Raw genomic sequence first — 15,448 nt, 5'->3', positions numbered from 1 at the left:
CTGCAAAGTAAACTCTGTGATATAAAAAATAAATCACACTTTCGATAGAAAATAATGCTCAAAGTACATAATAAAAGAAATAACTATTGATTTCCACAACAGAGTCTTTCTTCCCGTAAAAGTCTCAGCCTCCCTGTTATCTGCAGGTATGTTCAGTGTCTTATCTCCGGAGTGTTTTGATGAGGTTTGTGTTGATTATCAGCTGCTCTCTTATCTAAAGCAAACACATCAGCTGTTGTCCTGCAGTCTGTCGGCCTGAAAGCTGCTGCAGCTCACAGCTCTAAAATTAACGGACAAAATAAAAGGTCAAATAAATTAGCCGTAAATAAATATGTCGGGATCTTCAACAGGACTTCTGCAAACCCCAGGGCAGGATCACTCAACTTGCCTTTACTGGGGACCATTTCTGCAAACTGACAAGAGGCCAAGGGCTACTTGATAAACAAATTTTACTAGTATTTAAATCGAGGTGCGGCATCCCCTCGATCAGGTGTGTGCAGGAGCTTTTTCTTTTTTTTTAAATTTAATTTTATTTATTTTTTTAAAGATTATTTTTGAGTGTTTTTGATTTAAATACAGTGCAGCTGGATAAATACACCGCCACTTTATATAATTCAGAGTAGGGCTATCAAACAATAATTTATTGGTATTTTTTATTATTTCTGTAGGTTATCTCCTCGTGTCATGTCTTGTGTTACTCAGAGCTGCAATAATGACGAAATAAAATTTTGATTATAATTGATTATTAAATGTGTTGGCAATGAATAAAAGTATTGATTCGTTGTGTTGTGCGATTATTACTCACTGTTTCTCTAGCAGCGCTCGTCAGGCGAGTCTGAGCTGTGTGTCAGCTGCAGCATATCTAGAGAAACGGTGGCTCAGGTTTTTTCGGTGTGATGCAAGCGTTTGTCAGCAGAAACAGACAGTGAATATGGTGTTTTGATGATTCTATTGACTATTCCACCTTTTACTGCATGTGGAAAATCTCTTTCTGTCACAGGGATGAGGAAATACAAAGATGACTGTTTTACTCCAACTTCCCTGCTTCCCTTCAAAACAAAAGCCCTCTGACAGCGTCTCTGTGGACAGAATCCCATCAGTTGCTGATACAATGCATTTTATTTTGAAACATTTACAGGACCGTGTTGTCAGCAGTACAGGAGCTTGCACAACTTCATAAATGAGCGGAATTTGTGATTATACTAGAAATGTGGAAATACAGTACTAATATCTGGTAGGCTGTGATGCAGCAGCAACTTAGCAACAACAATGAGATAAAGATCTATTTGAGTTATGTGCATTCTCCTGCATTTGGGTCCACCTGCTGCATGTTACATGATAGACTGAGGCCTCACTTGCACCCACCATTCCTCTCAATCTTTGGCTGTGCTTCATTCAAAGAAAAAAAAATAGGAAAAGAGAAAAAATGAAGATCTGCCACGTTTGTTTTAATTTTGGACTTTTCTCTAGTATTTCTCAAGTAAATGCAATCTCGTGAAACATTAAATGTCTGTAAAGCAGAACTGCTAACATCTCACAGACCTCTGAAACATGGCAGTGTCCCAGCTAGGCACTTACTGTTTGTAAGGGGTCACAACCCAAATGTTTGGGAACCTCAGGTTTAATCTTAGCATCGAGTTGTCACATTCCACATCTGGGAGCCTGTCTGCCCAGCCAGCTGTTAATTTAAAGATGGAACAAAGCACTCACTATGGTTCTGAAGAAGAGTACAAAGACTGAAGCAGAGGGAAAGTGGATGGATTCGTCTTTTTGTTTTAGTTTAATCCAACAGTCATTAGTCTGTAATCTCTCCTTTGTTAGCACCAATCCAATATCACTTCAATTTATTTAAAGCCAGTGTTCTGACTGGACAGATAACATCAATAAAGAATAACTGGAAAATGAGATTTAAACCTTCACAATGTCTGCTGGCTCTTAAATGCTCTGTTTTCTGTCTTTTAAAGAGGAGATTAACCCTTTGAAACCTGAACAAATTAGCTTGATCTCTTTGAAAAACATGGGAAGAAAGTGATGGGCAACGAAAGAAGAAATTAATAGAAAATTAGTAAAAAGTACATGAAACTTACAAAAAAGCAAAGTTATGAAAAAAGTTTTGGAAACGTGGACATTTTAGATTTGTGGACATTTTTTAGAATTGTGAGAAATAAGTTTAAAAAAAAAGTACAAGAAAATAACCAGTAACAATTTACGATAGAGAAAAAAATTCAAAAAGACAAACAAAGTAAAAAAAGTGAATGTTCTGAAAATGTTTTTAAAAACTACACAAATTCTGTATCAAAATTTTAAATTCGTAATTATGATAATTAGAAATGTGTTTGTAGCTAGCTTTTATTTATTTATTTATTTATTTTTGTTTAAAATTTTCTACATCTACCATTTTCTTGCAAGTTGTTGAATATTTCTTACCAAGTTGCTCATTGCCTTTTATCCCTTGTTTTTGAAAGAAATCACACCAGTCTGTTCACGGCAAAATGATTTAAATTCTTGTGAAAGGCATCTGAAAGCAGCACAAGAAAAGAGATGTTACTCTAGATTTCAAAGGGTTAAAGGGATTGGAGGAGATTTAAGGAGCTGCAGGTGGAGTCAGAGGAGCTTCTGGAGTTGCAGCAAATTTAGAGGGATTTAAAGGGATGTGAATGAGAGGGGGAAAGTTACACAATTTTATCCCATGATTGCACATCCTGTTGTGATTTTTGCAACATCCTGATCTTCAAATGCTTCACTTAGTTAATGTCACACTAATGAATGCAAAATGCTCCATCATCAGACTGCAACTGCTGCACCTCAGAAAGGTGAAATACGTCGTAGTTCCAGTGTTGAGCAAAGCAAATAAACTGGAAGAGAGAGAGTGACTAGATAAACATAATGAGGAAGAAACTGTGTGTGTGTGTTTTATCTCTCCAGGTTCCCTAAACAACTCCACTTGCTGATAGAGAACACAGTGCAGATATCTGTCAGTAACACTTCTATTTTAACCCTATGAAATGTGAGCAAAGTAGCCTGATTTCAAGAGTCCAAGAAGAGCCTGAGTCCAAGAAAATTGCCTAAAAAATTATAGAAAAAAATAATAATAAAAAAAAGAGGAAAGAAAGAGAAAATAAAACAAAAAAAAACCCCCAAAACAAACCAAAACAAAAAAAAAACAAGTAAATGACCTGGGAAAAGTGCTTAAAATTATAATAATTCTGTAACATAATTTAATAAGTAATAATGATAATTATAAATGTAGTTTTCCCCTGGCTTTTATCTTTTTTCCCTAGACATTTCTTCTTTTTTCTTTTTTTTAAAAAAGTTCTATATCTATTAATTTCTTGCTTCTTTCACTTTTTTCAAACAAATATCATCAATTTGCTCAGAATTAAAATATTTAATTCTTTTAAAAGGTGTTTAACAGCAGCACGACAGGTGATGTTGCTCTGGGTTTCAAAGGGTTAATGTCTGTGTCAAGCCTTTACCGTGTCTCTACACCTAATACTAACCTAATTTTTAAGTCTTAAGTCTTAAAACAGAGTTAGTCAGGCTTTCCCTCAGCTGAGCAGCTGTTAACAGCTCTGCACTGACATCTGCAGGCTGCACACTGAAACACCAAACGTCTGGACAAACTTCCCCCTCCTTCCCATTTCACCTCCACGTCACATACTCATTTATTTTCATTTATTTATTTTTTAGCACCATTAAAAACAGTAACAGAGAACAGGTCAAACAGAATACAGAAAACAGGTGCCATAAGGTAATATAATAAATTACATGTAATACAGTAAATTACAATGCTTTGATGCAAACAATATATAATTAGGTAAACAAAAAAAAAAAAACAACAAAAAGATCAAGACAAATTATAAGTGTGTGTGTATGGGTGAATGTGTGAGTGTGTATGCAAACATGCGAGTATGCGTGTGTGCATTTTAGACTGTGGGTTACAATATATTCTTGTTTCAATATATACTACTCTCATACTCACAGGCAAAAATGTACAATGCCAGAAAAAAACCTCTATTCTACTGTACTCTAGAAAAGACGTTTCTCTATAATTTTTTTTAACCAACAATTTATCATATGAATTAAACTCTGTTTTTGACTAGCTTTTGACTTCTGGACCCCAGTAAGATTAACTGGTATCAAATGTATCAGCTACTAGAGATCCTTTTACATAGATAGATAGATAGATAGATAGATAGATAAATAAATAAATAAATAAATAAATAAGATAGATAGATAGATAGATAGATAGATAGATAAACCACTTCCCCTATTGCTCGTATACAAACTCAAACACAAGAATCCTACACAACAAGCTACCCTGCACCTTACACACCCTCACCCTGCTGTGTTAATCCCATCATGTCACCCAGTCTATTAATCTGTCATGTCTAGTCTCATCTTTTATGACAGAGAGTGTTTGTCACATACAAAACCAGTGGAATGGTCCTTTAATAACATCCTGTTTTATTAACCCACACACAGGGACATGCTTCTGTCAGCTGTTTTAATCTCTGCTGTGCTGATCAGCTGTTTGGACGGATTGGAGTAAAAGTCGTTGCTGTGTGTGTGCATGTGTGTGTGTGTGTGTGTGTGTGTGTGTGTGTGTGTGCGTGGTGCGTGTGTTTATGTGACATGATATCAAAGTTTTGTCATGCCTTCCATCTGACTCGCCTGTTGAAGGATTTTGTCAGCAGCCGCAAAAGTCGCACGTTAAAACAAGATTCTCACACACACACACACACACACACCAGAATACACAAAAAGTAAAATAAGAAATCACTTTTCAACATTCACATGTCAGTGGCGTTTTGATCAAAAACATGAAAAATACATTTTCTATAATTAGTAGCTGAGTTCATGATTTCCAGAAATATTTTTAAAATAATAATTTTAAAATAAAATGACCTGGAAGCAAATACCTCAAGTGCTCCATTGCCTTGCTCAATTATTTAAAACATCACCATTGCTAGGTTTTCATTATAGATTTGTGCAAAACTGAAGTGATATTTTCAAAATGTTGATAAAACATTATTACCAGATGACTGCGTTTCCACTGAGTGGTGCTCTGCGACTTCTCCTCTGGTGATAACATTCTAAGAAGCATGGTGATGGATGTTCAAAACAACAACAGCTTTATTTCTATTGAGGCCACGTAGGCATGTTATGGAGCCATAATGGAAAGCTGAACCCCTTTTATGTGGAAGCAGCCACATATGAGGGATTTCTGGGCAATGATAGTCCATGATTTCACAGCGGAATTGTGGATTATTTCTCAAATTGCCTGAAATACCACCTCATGCAACGTGAAATGGATAGTTGCCTCATGTTTCAGTTCACCACGTTATGTTTTGTTGCACATTGTTCTCATAAAATAAGAGAGTATTTTTCAACATTCCAGCTTTGTCTGAGAAGTAATCTGAAGTGTGTTCTCAGCTGATCTGCAGGGAAGTCAAAATGATGAGTTATTAAGTCAAGCTGTAGTTATGAGACACTAAATGATAATTTTGACTTTGTGTATTTTCATTTCATTCACCATTTATTTCATTCAATAATTTAGTTTTCTGGGAATAGGCTTCCACAGCAGGGTGTGACTTAACATGCACACACATGGGCCATGTGTGCATCATGTCATTGCGATGACATTAGATGATATTGCTATTAGGGTATATTAGCAGCTGTGGGAACACAGTCGGTGTGTGTCACCAATGTGACATTAGCAGACAGCTTAACTCCAGCAGCTGTGGCGTTAATGAGAGAGAGAGAAGGAAGGAGAGAAAGAGAGAAAGAGGAAAAAAGAGACAGAGTGATAACAGTAACATCTAGATACCACCTTGCAATGGGTTCACTCCAGCCATGATACAATGATCCAGGAGTTAAAAAGAATGGAGGAAATAGCCTCTTCCACACACTCACCGACAAACATGTCCTATGAGCCAATGCTAACAAGCACTTAAGCACCTTCAATATGTGTCCAGATTTCATTTGTCCCTAAACTGTCAGAGGTCCCCAGTAAACCGATTGCCCCCATAATGTTATGAATACCAGAACAGTCACACACACCGACTCTCTGATACACTGGGAGTGTAAAGACGACTAAGCTGTGGTTAAGATCCTGGTGCCATTTGGTTAAGCCATGTGACATGTGGGTCTTTATGTACAGTTCTGTGTGTGCATATGCAATAATACTACTGTGGACAGATGAATAGCAACAGAAAAATCCAAATGTCCTTACACTCTGTGACCAGGAGAAACATTCAGTGAGACAGCAGAACCGTCTTGGTGGTGATTTATTAAAGGATAAAGACACTCAAAACACTTGAAAACAGGCCTGAGTAACATCATCATGTTAGGCCCATCAAGCGATACTTGAGCAATATTTTCAAAATGTCGAGGAAACAGAATTGCCAGATGAATGCATTTCCATTGAGTGATGTTCTGCAACTTCTCCTCTCGCAATAACATTTCAAGAAGCATGGTGTTGGATGTACAAAACATGAGCAGCTTCATTTCTATCGCAGCCACCACACTAGCCATCATTACTTGCATTCCAGGGAGATGTAGGTGTGTTATGGAGCTATAATGGAAAGGCAAGCCCCTCATTTCTGATAAGTGATAGTCCACGATTTCACAGAGGAATCATGGATTCAAAACTTCTAGATGATCCGCTCAACTTTTGAAGAGTTATGTGATACAATAACACCTCTTGTGGTACCTGCAGCATCATGATGGAGCCAGTTCCTACTGACAAGCACATTGGATCATGTGACATAGAAAAGTGTTTCAATTGCAGTTTGTGAAGTATGGCTTTTTAAAAAAATGTCTGAAATACCAATTTCCATTAGCCATATTTTATATGTTCAAATTTAAAATGATACACCAATTTTTACACTCGCATGAGGTGTTATTTTAGGCCATTCCAAAAAGATAGATTTTTAAAAACTGCAATGGAAACACTTTTTTCTTTTTTATAGCTCATATAATGTGCAGCACTGAGTGGCGGTAATGCAACTTCACGGATGCCAACAGCCATTAAATCCAAATAAGAAGGAGGAGAAGAAGAAAAAGAACAACAAAGTCACATGACATTCTACAAAACATGGCGTGGTATGTGTGGATGGAGAAAGAGACAGAAATCTTCTTAATATTTATACGAAACAAAGAAATTACGGAAATATTAGATTGGCTTTATTGAGTGGAGAAACAGAAAATATGATAAAAAGAAAAGAGACAGAAGAGAAGAGAAGAGAAGAGAGGAGAGGAGAAGAGAAGAGAGGAGAAGAGAGGAGAAGAGAAGAGAAGAGAAGAGAAGAGAAGAGAAGAGAAGAGAAGAGAAGAGAAGAGAAGAGACAAGAAGAGAAGAGAAGAGATTAAAGAAGAAAAGATGAAGAATAAATAGGAGAAAGGAAGAGAGGAAGGGAAGTCCGAGAATAAGAAAAAAAGGAAAGGAGCATAGAAGAGGAGAGAGAATAACTAGGGAGTTGATAAAACCAAAAGATGGAGATGAGGGGAGGAGTTAAAAGAGGAGATAAAGGAGAAAAGAGGAGAGGAGCAGACAGGAGACGTAACGAGATGTAAAGAAGAAAGAGAGTGGGAGAACAGAAGAGACGAGGAGTAACTGAAAAGTGAAATTTAAGACTGTGAAAGGAAGAAGAAACGAGAGAGAGCAAGAGAGTGAGTAACCAAAGCAAACTCAGTTCATCAGTCTTTGTGTACTACAGTATTCTGTTTTTAAGGATGGAGAATGTAACTTTCCTCACACATGCAAAACTTTTTTTCTGTGGAGGATATTTCCGTTCATTTGTTTCCTGTCGTCAGATGATGAATGCAGCTCGCATTCACGACAAGCAGAAGCTGAAGTCGTTCTGGGAGCAGCGGATAGTTCAGCACAGTGAACAGATGGATGAGGAGGAGGACCGCAGGAGGAGCAGCGCCCTGGCACGGTCAGCAGCAAACTTATGAAAAGGAGGTCATTTTATTTTATATTTCTTTATTTTTCTGGAAAGCAGTTTATGGTACAGAACATACATCAAGACATGCAGTTTAATTTCCTTATACTGGTCATACTTTCCAAAATTTAAGAACTTTGTACAACTTGGGAGAGACAAAGTGCAGAATAGAAAAAAAGGTGAAGGTCTTGCATATTTCACCCTCTTGGTCCAGAGCCAAATGAATGCACTTTTCTGAAGGGGAAAAGAAAAAGTAATCTTTCCCATGACATAAACATCATTAACAATGTCTCTTCACTCCTAGTCCTAGAAGGTGGCTGCTTCAAGTGGTCAGCTTTAAGTGTCATTGGTTAGTATCACAGATGAAGTCAGGCTCAGAGTGTAGTTTAGAGACATCTAGGACTCCATTTATACTTCTGCTTTATGGACTGGAGAGCTGTTGGTTGCTGAGGAAGCTCAGAGAATTCATATCTCAGGAGCATTCAAGACAGACTGAAGTCTGATGGGTTTTAAGATGCAGGTTGGCTATCTCTCTGTGGTATATGTAATCCTTTCTCCTGTCAAGTGTAACTCTGTCAGTAGGTGGTATGTAGACGTAGCCTCTACAGATAATGACAACTGAAGTTACATTGAAATTTAAATTTGATCGTCCCTTTTTTTACTAACCCATAGGGACTGTTTGGTGCATTTTACATGCTTTTCTTTCTTCATTTTTTGATAATTTTGGCTGTGTTCATGCATATAGTATTCAATTTGGCAAGACTGTTTAATCTTGGAATTTCCAGCTCAGCTCAAATGCCCAAAATACACCATGGAAACAAAACTGTTACAGTCATACTGTGAAGTGAAAAAAACAGTACCACTGAAACCCATTCAAACTGCAATTTTTGATCCCACAGTCATCTGGGGCTTTTGCCTTGTAATCTGTCTTTTTCCTTTTTTCCACCTATTTTAACATGAATTTGGCATATGAAGAAAATACATGCTATTTCCACTAGGTGCACTGTCACAATCAATGTTGCTGAAAATCAATGACATATCCCAGGCTGTGATAATATTTCTTTTGAATAAAATAATTAAAATAAATAAATAAATAAATTTACTTTACATGTCGAATATTTGTGTTCCTTTCCCCCACCAAAATCATAGTGGCATCATAATAAAAACCTGGCATTTAAAGGGTTAAAATTCTGAAAATGAATGAATATTTGATAATTACGATTTACATAAAATAAGATGATGCTTAATTGTCCGTTTTCACGCTAATATGTCTTGCATCCACAAGGTCCCAGCAATCAACAGATTATCATAAAAGACAATAAAAAACACATAAAAACATCTGCAAGGTTGCCCACCAACAGTCATCAAAAAGACTATACAATAAAGGACCATATGCCCCTCCGACAAACACTGTTATGTGAGAAATATATTCTCATTATAGTCATCATACATTGCTGCACCTGCACCTGGAACACATGGCATGCTCACACCATGTAAGGCTTGTTATTTTTCGCTGAGACAATTTGCGGGAAACTTGGTTTAGAGGAGTAAACAATTGTGAATCAACACATCCATTTCAGATCATTGAGCAGGCAGTCATGAATATAAAAAAAGTTGTGCGAGGGAGGGAGCTACAATTTACAATCCATTGTACATAGATGTGTTGTAATGTGTCAGATAAATTAACCTTGAACCTCTAATTTTGTGAATTTGTTGCACAGCGACAGCCTTGTACTGAAAACGTTTTTAGGATGTTATTGAGGCCTGAAATTACACATTTTTATGAAACATTCCTGTAATGTGATATGTTACCAACAACAACAAAAAAAAGTAAAAAAATTCTGGAAACTAAAAGAAAACTTGCCGCTGAAAACATTAACAACGATTTCAGAACCAAAAATTGCGTGCTGGGCAGTGCATGAAAAAAGAACATTTTCACCCACATTGTAAGAAGAAATTATTTGTTTAAACTTAATAAAAAAGGTGTCCAGGATGCCTTACATTTTTAAGTTGACTGAATTTGAGAAGACAAGTTGAATTATTACAAAATTGACCCAGGCTGTTTTCTCAAATTCAGTCAACATAAAATTTCAGTGCAGTGCATACAATACCTGTTTTGAAACAATTACTTTCTTTTTACAGTGTGGGCTGTCTGGATGGAAGATAGCCTTGACTGAAAGAGACACATGCTGACTGGTGGTTGGAGTAAATTAATTGGCAGTCTGTGGTGTCAAAGTCCGACAATGGAGCTTTGTACAGCAGCCCACCCACCCCGACCTCCATCTTTTACTGTTTAAACAAGTTCAATAATCTAGAAGGTAACTTCACTTTATGTCAAAACAGCAAGATCAAATGATTTGTTCATGATAAACTTTTTACATTAGAGAGTGGAGTAGCAGCTCATGTCAGATATCAGTATCAGATATTCTCTATCATGTTGTTCCAGCTCTTCACTTCACTGAAGCTGTGCGATGCTAACATGAAGTGAAAGATTCAAACCCAAAACCTCCCGTGTTTTGATCGTTTGATCAAAAGGAACTACTCTGCAAGTCTTGTTTATCATTTTGGAAACATACACCCCAATATTCAGCCAGACATATTCGGTGTCAGTGGGAACTTTTGAGATCTGTACCAAAATTGAAAACATACAAAAAAAAGGAACAAAATTAGGAGTTTATTAGGTTGGGTGAACTGCAGAGAGGAAAAGAAAAGAGCATCAAAAATACATTTCATTACCATGCTCAGCCTCTGCTGTCCCCGTCTCTCCATAATAACTCGATTAGTTTGGAAAATGCCTTGGTTATGTTTACAGCTCTTCTGTCTGTCATCACATAGTAGCCTGAGAATGTTGATTAGAGGCCGCTCGACTACGTGTTTGAATCCTGGAGATAAGCGTGAATATCTGAGGACAGACTGCAGATTAAGCGACACATGACGGAGCATGCTGACAGATGAACGCCCGCTAACATAAACACAACAACATGAATCCTGTCCCAACACACACACACACACACACACACACACACACACACACACACACACACTCTGTTCCCTCTTTTTTTCCTGTAACACAATTAGCTGTAAGCAACGACTGCGGATCGAGTTTCACTGGATGTCTGCACGATTATATTAAGCCTGGGAGTTATGGTGTCAGGGTAAATACTGGCCTCTGATGTTCTGACAAAACCTCCGCTCATCTCAGCCTCCCAATCACTGAATCAAGCCTACATACAAAGCAAAACATCACTTAAGTCTCATTTAAATTAAAATCTTGAAAACCTGCAATGAATACCATTCACACTGATTATAGTAAAAAAAGTTTTTCTCAAAGAAAAAGAAAAGAAAAGACAGAAAAAAATGATACAATGACAACTTAAATATTGACTTGGCCATAGTCAGGGCCATAGTCAGGGCCATGCTTAAGATAACTCCATTGAATTTTCAGCATTCTAAAACCACTCTAAATTCAAATATGAGGAAACTGCGAATCTATCAATGTCCCATGAGCTAACTTGTAAGCTTGTGAGGACCCGATGTTTGCCCTGTCTGTTATGCATGTGTCCTCTGTCAGTGATTCTCTAGTTTAATGTTGTTTTATTTGTCCTTTTTGGATGCTCCAAGTAACAGTACCATAACAGCACAAATAGATCAAAATCCAGTTGCCATACCGGATTATTGCAAACAACAGCTCACATGATCACATGTTTTACAGTGCTGCTGCTGTGCTGCTCTGCCTTGTCTCTCTGTGCACTAACAGTGTCTTCTTTCTGTGTTATCAGTTATAATTTTTTTTTTTTTGCTGTTTGAGAAAATGAAACTGCAGCATAAGAGCATGTTAAGAGTCTCCATTGCATGAGTGCCACGGTAAATGCGTGAGAGTTTGAAGCTCCAATAAGCTCTGTGAAGCTCCATTTATTCCAAGACCACTGAGTTAGCCCCATGGGAGAGGAAATCACAAAACAGTGTAACATCAGACAGTGGTGCAGTAATCAGACATACACATAGTGTACATTCTTGGTTGCTTATTTTCTACTCAGAAAAAAAGAGGTGAGCTGTTAATAGCAGAAAAGTGAGCAACTTTATGCACATGCACAAAAAGAGACACTCATTGGCATGAAAAACACAGAAATAGAACATGTTTTAGCCTTGGTTCTCGCACTCAGTGTGTTGCAATCAAAAGTAGCAGCTTTTTCTGTGTTATTTATGCCATTAAGTGGCCGTATTTGTGCTGTCTGAACACCTGCTTATTCTTTTTCTCCCCTTTGCGCTCTCTCTCTCCCTCTGTCTCTGTGTGTACCAGGCTGAGGGAGCAGTGGTTAGTCAGGTTGGATCAGAGGAATCAGCACCAGAAGAGTTTCTTCGAGGAGAGAATCAGACGAGCTCAGAAAGCTCAGCAGAGCCTCAGGAAGCTCGATTCTCCCTGAAGCAAAGTTACGACAACTCCTCCACCAATCAGCTCAAAGATGAAGAGTAGCAGATAGTTTGAAACCGATGCACAATGATTACTTTGTTCACAATCAAATAAAACCACTAAAAAAGTCAGATAATTTGTCATGAATATCAAGTATGTTCGTATTTTTTGTGAAAAACATAAAATATGTTGAATAGGTGCCTTCTTTAGGGATGTTTTGCTTTCTGTGGTGCAACCAGTCCTGCATGGTGCCATTGTTTGTCATTGTTGTATTGAATAATTTATTTTTTTTCTTGGGTTGTTGCACTGTACAACACCACGCCATGATGACATGATTCCACCACTGTCCCAAAGTAGGGAGTTGCTTCACCAAGCCCCGCTGCTGTGATCCTTTTCATAAGCAAGTCCAAGCAGGGATTTAGGCAGGTTTCCATTAACCCTTAAACTGTGCAATTTGAAACTGTGAGTATAAAATACATCTGTCTAAAAAAATCTCCCACTTATCTCAAAAAAGTTTTTAGGTGGTCTTTCATATTTTTGCAAAATTGCAGTGGGAACACTTTTTTGACTTTTCTGGGTCACATGATGCTATGGCTATGTGCTTGTCAGTAGGAACTGGCTCCCTCATGATGCAGCAGCTACAAGAGGTGTTATTGCATCATATAACTCTTTAGAAGTTGAACGGATTATCTGGAAATTTTAAATCCACAATTCCCCTGTGAAATCGTGGTCTATCACTGCCCAGAAATCCCTCATACCTGGCCGTTTCCATTGACACTCGCGTAACACACCTACGTTGCCTTCAATTGGAAATAATGACGGCTAATGTGGTGGCTGCAATAGAAGTAAAGCTGCTAATGTTCTGAACATCCATCGCAACGCTTCTTGGAATGTTACTGCCAGAGGAGAAGTTGCATAACATCACTCAATAGAAACGCAGTCATCTTGTGTTTTATCAACATTTTGAAAATATTTTAAGTTTCGATAAAATACAGATAACAGATGATCAAATATTTTAATAAGGTTTGTGCAAAACTGTAATGGAAACCTGCCTTTTATAATGGAAACATCAGTCATGTTTTGCCAGAAAGATTTGCCTGCTTGTGACTCTTCATGGCATACTTTGGGCCTTACTACCCTGCCTTAATGGAAAAAGCCTATATGTTCTTGATACTCAGTACAATAAAATCTCCATCTCCATCTTCATTTTTTAATGATTTTTTTTCCTGCTTGCAAAGATGAAATTAAATAATTGAAATCTAACAACCCCTTGAATACAGGCACAAATAAGCTGTCAGGTAAGTTCTTAAAGTTGACATTTTGAAGATAAAAAAGTGACAAGTCAAATATAGTGCAACACACACAATCTGCATCATGCAAGTCTTTGTTTTACAAGCATCTGCTTCACACATGTCTGAAAACACATGTGCGTGTGTGTGTGTTTGTGTATGTGTGTGTGTGTATGTGTGTGTGTTTGTGGGAACAGTGTGTACCGCAGGGATGTCTTCCTGACAAGAACTGCCCACACACCCAATGATCTGCTCGGCAACCACCCAAAACTGGAAACATGTCTTATCAGCCCCCAACGCTTCACACACACACACACACACACACACACACACGCCCACGCACACACACACACACACACATGCACATGTGTTTTCAGACATGTGTGAAGCAGATGCTAATTTGCCAGTGGGATGTTCTTCAGTGGACTTATTTTAGAGTCACAACAATTCAGAGTCACTGTCAGGAGGCTTTTAAACAAGCAATGTTCTCACTCAAATAACAGAGAAAAAAGAACTTTATATTATTTTTATATTTTCTATGCCAGAAATATAATCAGGTTAATCCAAACATTGCAAAAATAATTTCAAATGCATAAATAGGGTTCAAGGTGTAAGTTTCATTATAAATTTAGGAGTTCTCCTCACCAACAACTGTCCCAGCATTGCAGGGAATGTTCCAACAACAATGGCTAACGGGACCCACAAGTTGTAATAATGTTTTGAAAAAACAACAACATTATAATCTAATGTTTACAGAATGTTTTAAGGATGTTCATCGTTTCAAATGGTGTTACTTTAAGGTCAAATGCTGACTAAGATGTAATGTTTTGACTGAAACATTCTGAGGATGTTTTGGTGATGTTAAGAGGTGACAGATCACAGAATGTTCTCTTAAAAAATGCTCTCACAATGTTACATGAGAACAAGGGGAAGAACATTTACAAAGCAACATTCAGAAGTTGTTATTGAGGACAGAGATTACAGACCTTCTTTGGATTAAAATGTAATGTAGTGTGATACGTTAACAATAACAGAAGAAAACATTTTTTTAAATCATTTTTTGATGTTTGTAGAGAATTACCTTAACACTAAGAAGAATGTTCTGGGAACTAAAAGAAAGCTTGCCATTGGAGGCATTACTAAAACATTGCACTGGTTGCACTGTAACATTCTCAGAACATTTTTAGAACCAAAATTGCTAGCTAGGGTGATGTGTTTGTAATAGGCTACTATTTACTTGGCATCATGACACAGACAGCTTTTAAGACAAACCACAAAGTTGGTATTGGACATTTGTTGAATCCAGTGATGTTGTCCTTCTTCTTTATGGGACAGGTTCACAATATCACACTAAGCAATACGCATTCTGTTGTGTTCTGGCAGAGAGTTTGAACTGTACCCGACATATCCTCATACAACAGTTCATATTGTGTTTTAAGGATTAGTATACAACAAATAGCACTGTCAGGTTAAAAGCACTTAAAATTACATATATAAGATAAGATTTAGGCAAGTAAAGTCATACAGATTAGGTTTAGGCAGAAAAAAATATTTTTTGGTGTGCTCTTTTACCACACTTAATGAAAAGTTAAATACTAACTGTAAAGTCCAGCCTATTCTCACTCCGAACTTAAATAGTTAATAATAGTTAAATAGCGCTGCTCTGTCAGTGCTTTAAGTGTACAAACATGATGCGGTCTCATGTTTTTTTTTTCCATTCCTTATTTTTATGGCTTGGTAATACAAAGATGCAATTGGGACTTGGTTCCACACAAGCACAAGTACTTGACATAAGGTTA

The 15,448-nt window shown here is 37.3% G+C and overlaps 1 protein-coding gene across 1 annotated transcript; it reads left to right on the top strand.

Annotated features, from left to right (window-relative positions):
* The first annotated feature begins 7,581 nt into the window (after positions 1-7,581).
* On the top strand, positions 7,582-12,587 carry LOC121959472 (protein FAM240B). The gene is made up of 3 exons (XM_042508754.1): positions 7,582-7,674; positions 7,819-7,943; positions 12,250-12,587. The coding sequence occupies exons 2-3, from the start codon at positions 7,819-7,821 to the stop codon at positions 12,371-12,373; spliced, it is 249 nt and encodes an 82-aa protein (XP_042364688.1). The 5' UTR covers positions 7,582-7,674; the 3' UTR covers positions 12,374-12,587.
* Positions 12,588-15,448: the final 2,861 nt, after the last annotated feature.

Source organism: Plectropomus leopardus, chromosome 20 (assembly GCF_008729295.1).
Source record: "Plectropomus leopardus isolate mb chromosome 20, YSFRI_Pleo_2.0, whole genome shotgun sequence".
NCBI classification, from domain to species: Eukaryota; Metazoa; Chordata; class Actinopteri; order Perciformes; family Serranidae; genus Plectropomus; species Plectropomus leopardus.
Note: the sequence above shows the minus strand (reverse complement) of the source record. Positions and strands in the feature narration are given on the sequence as shown.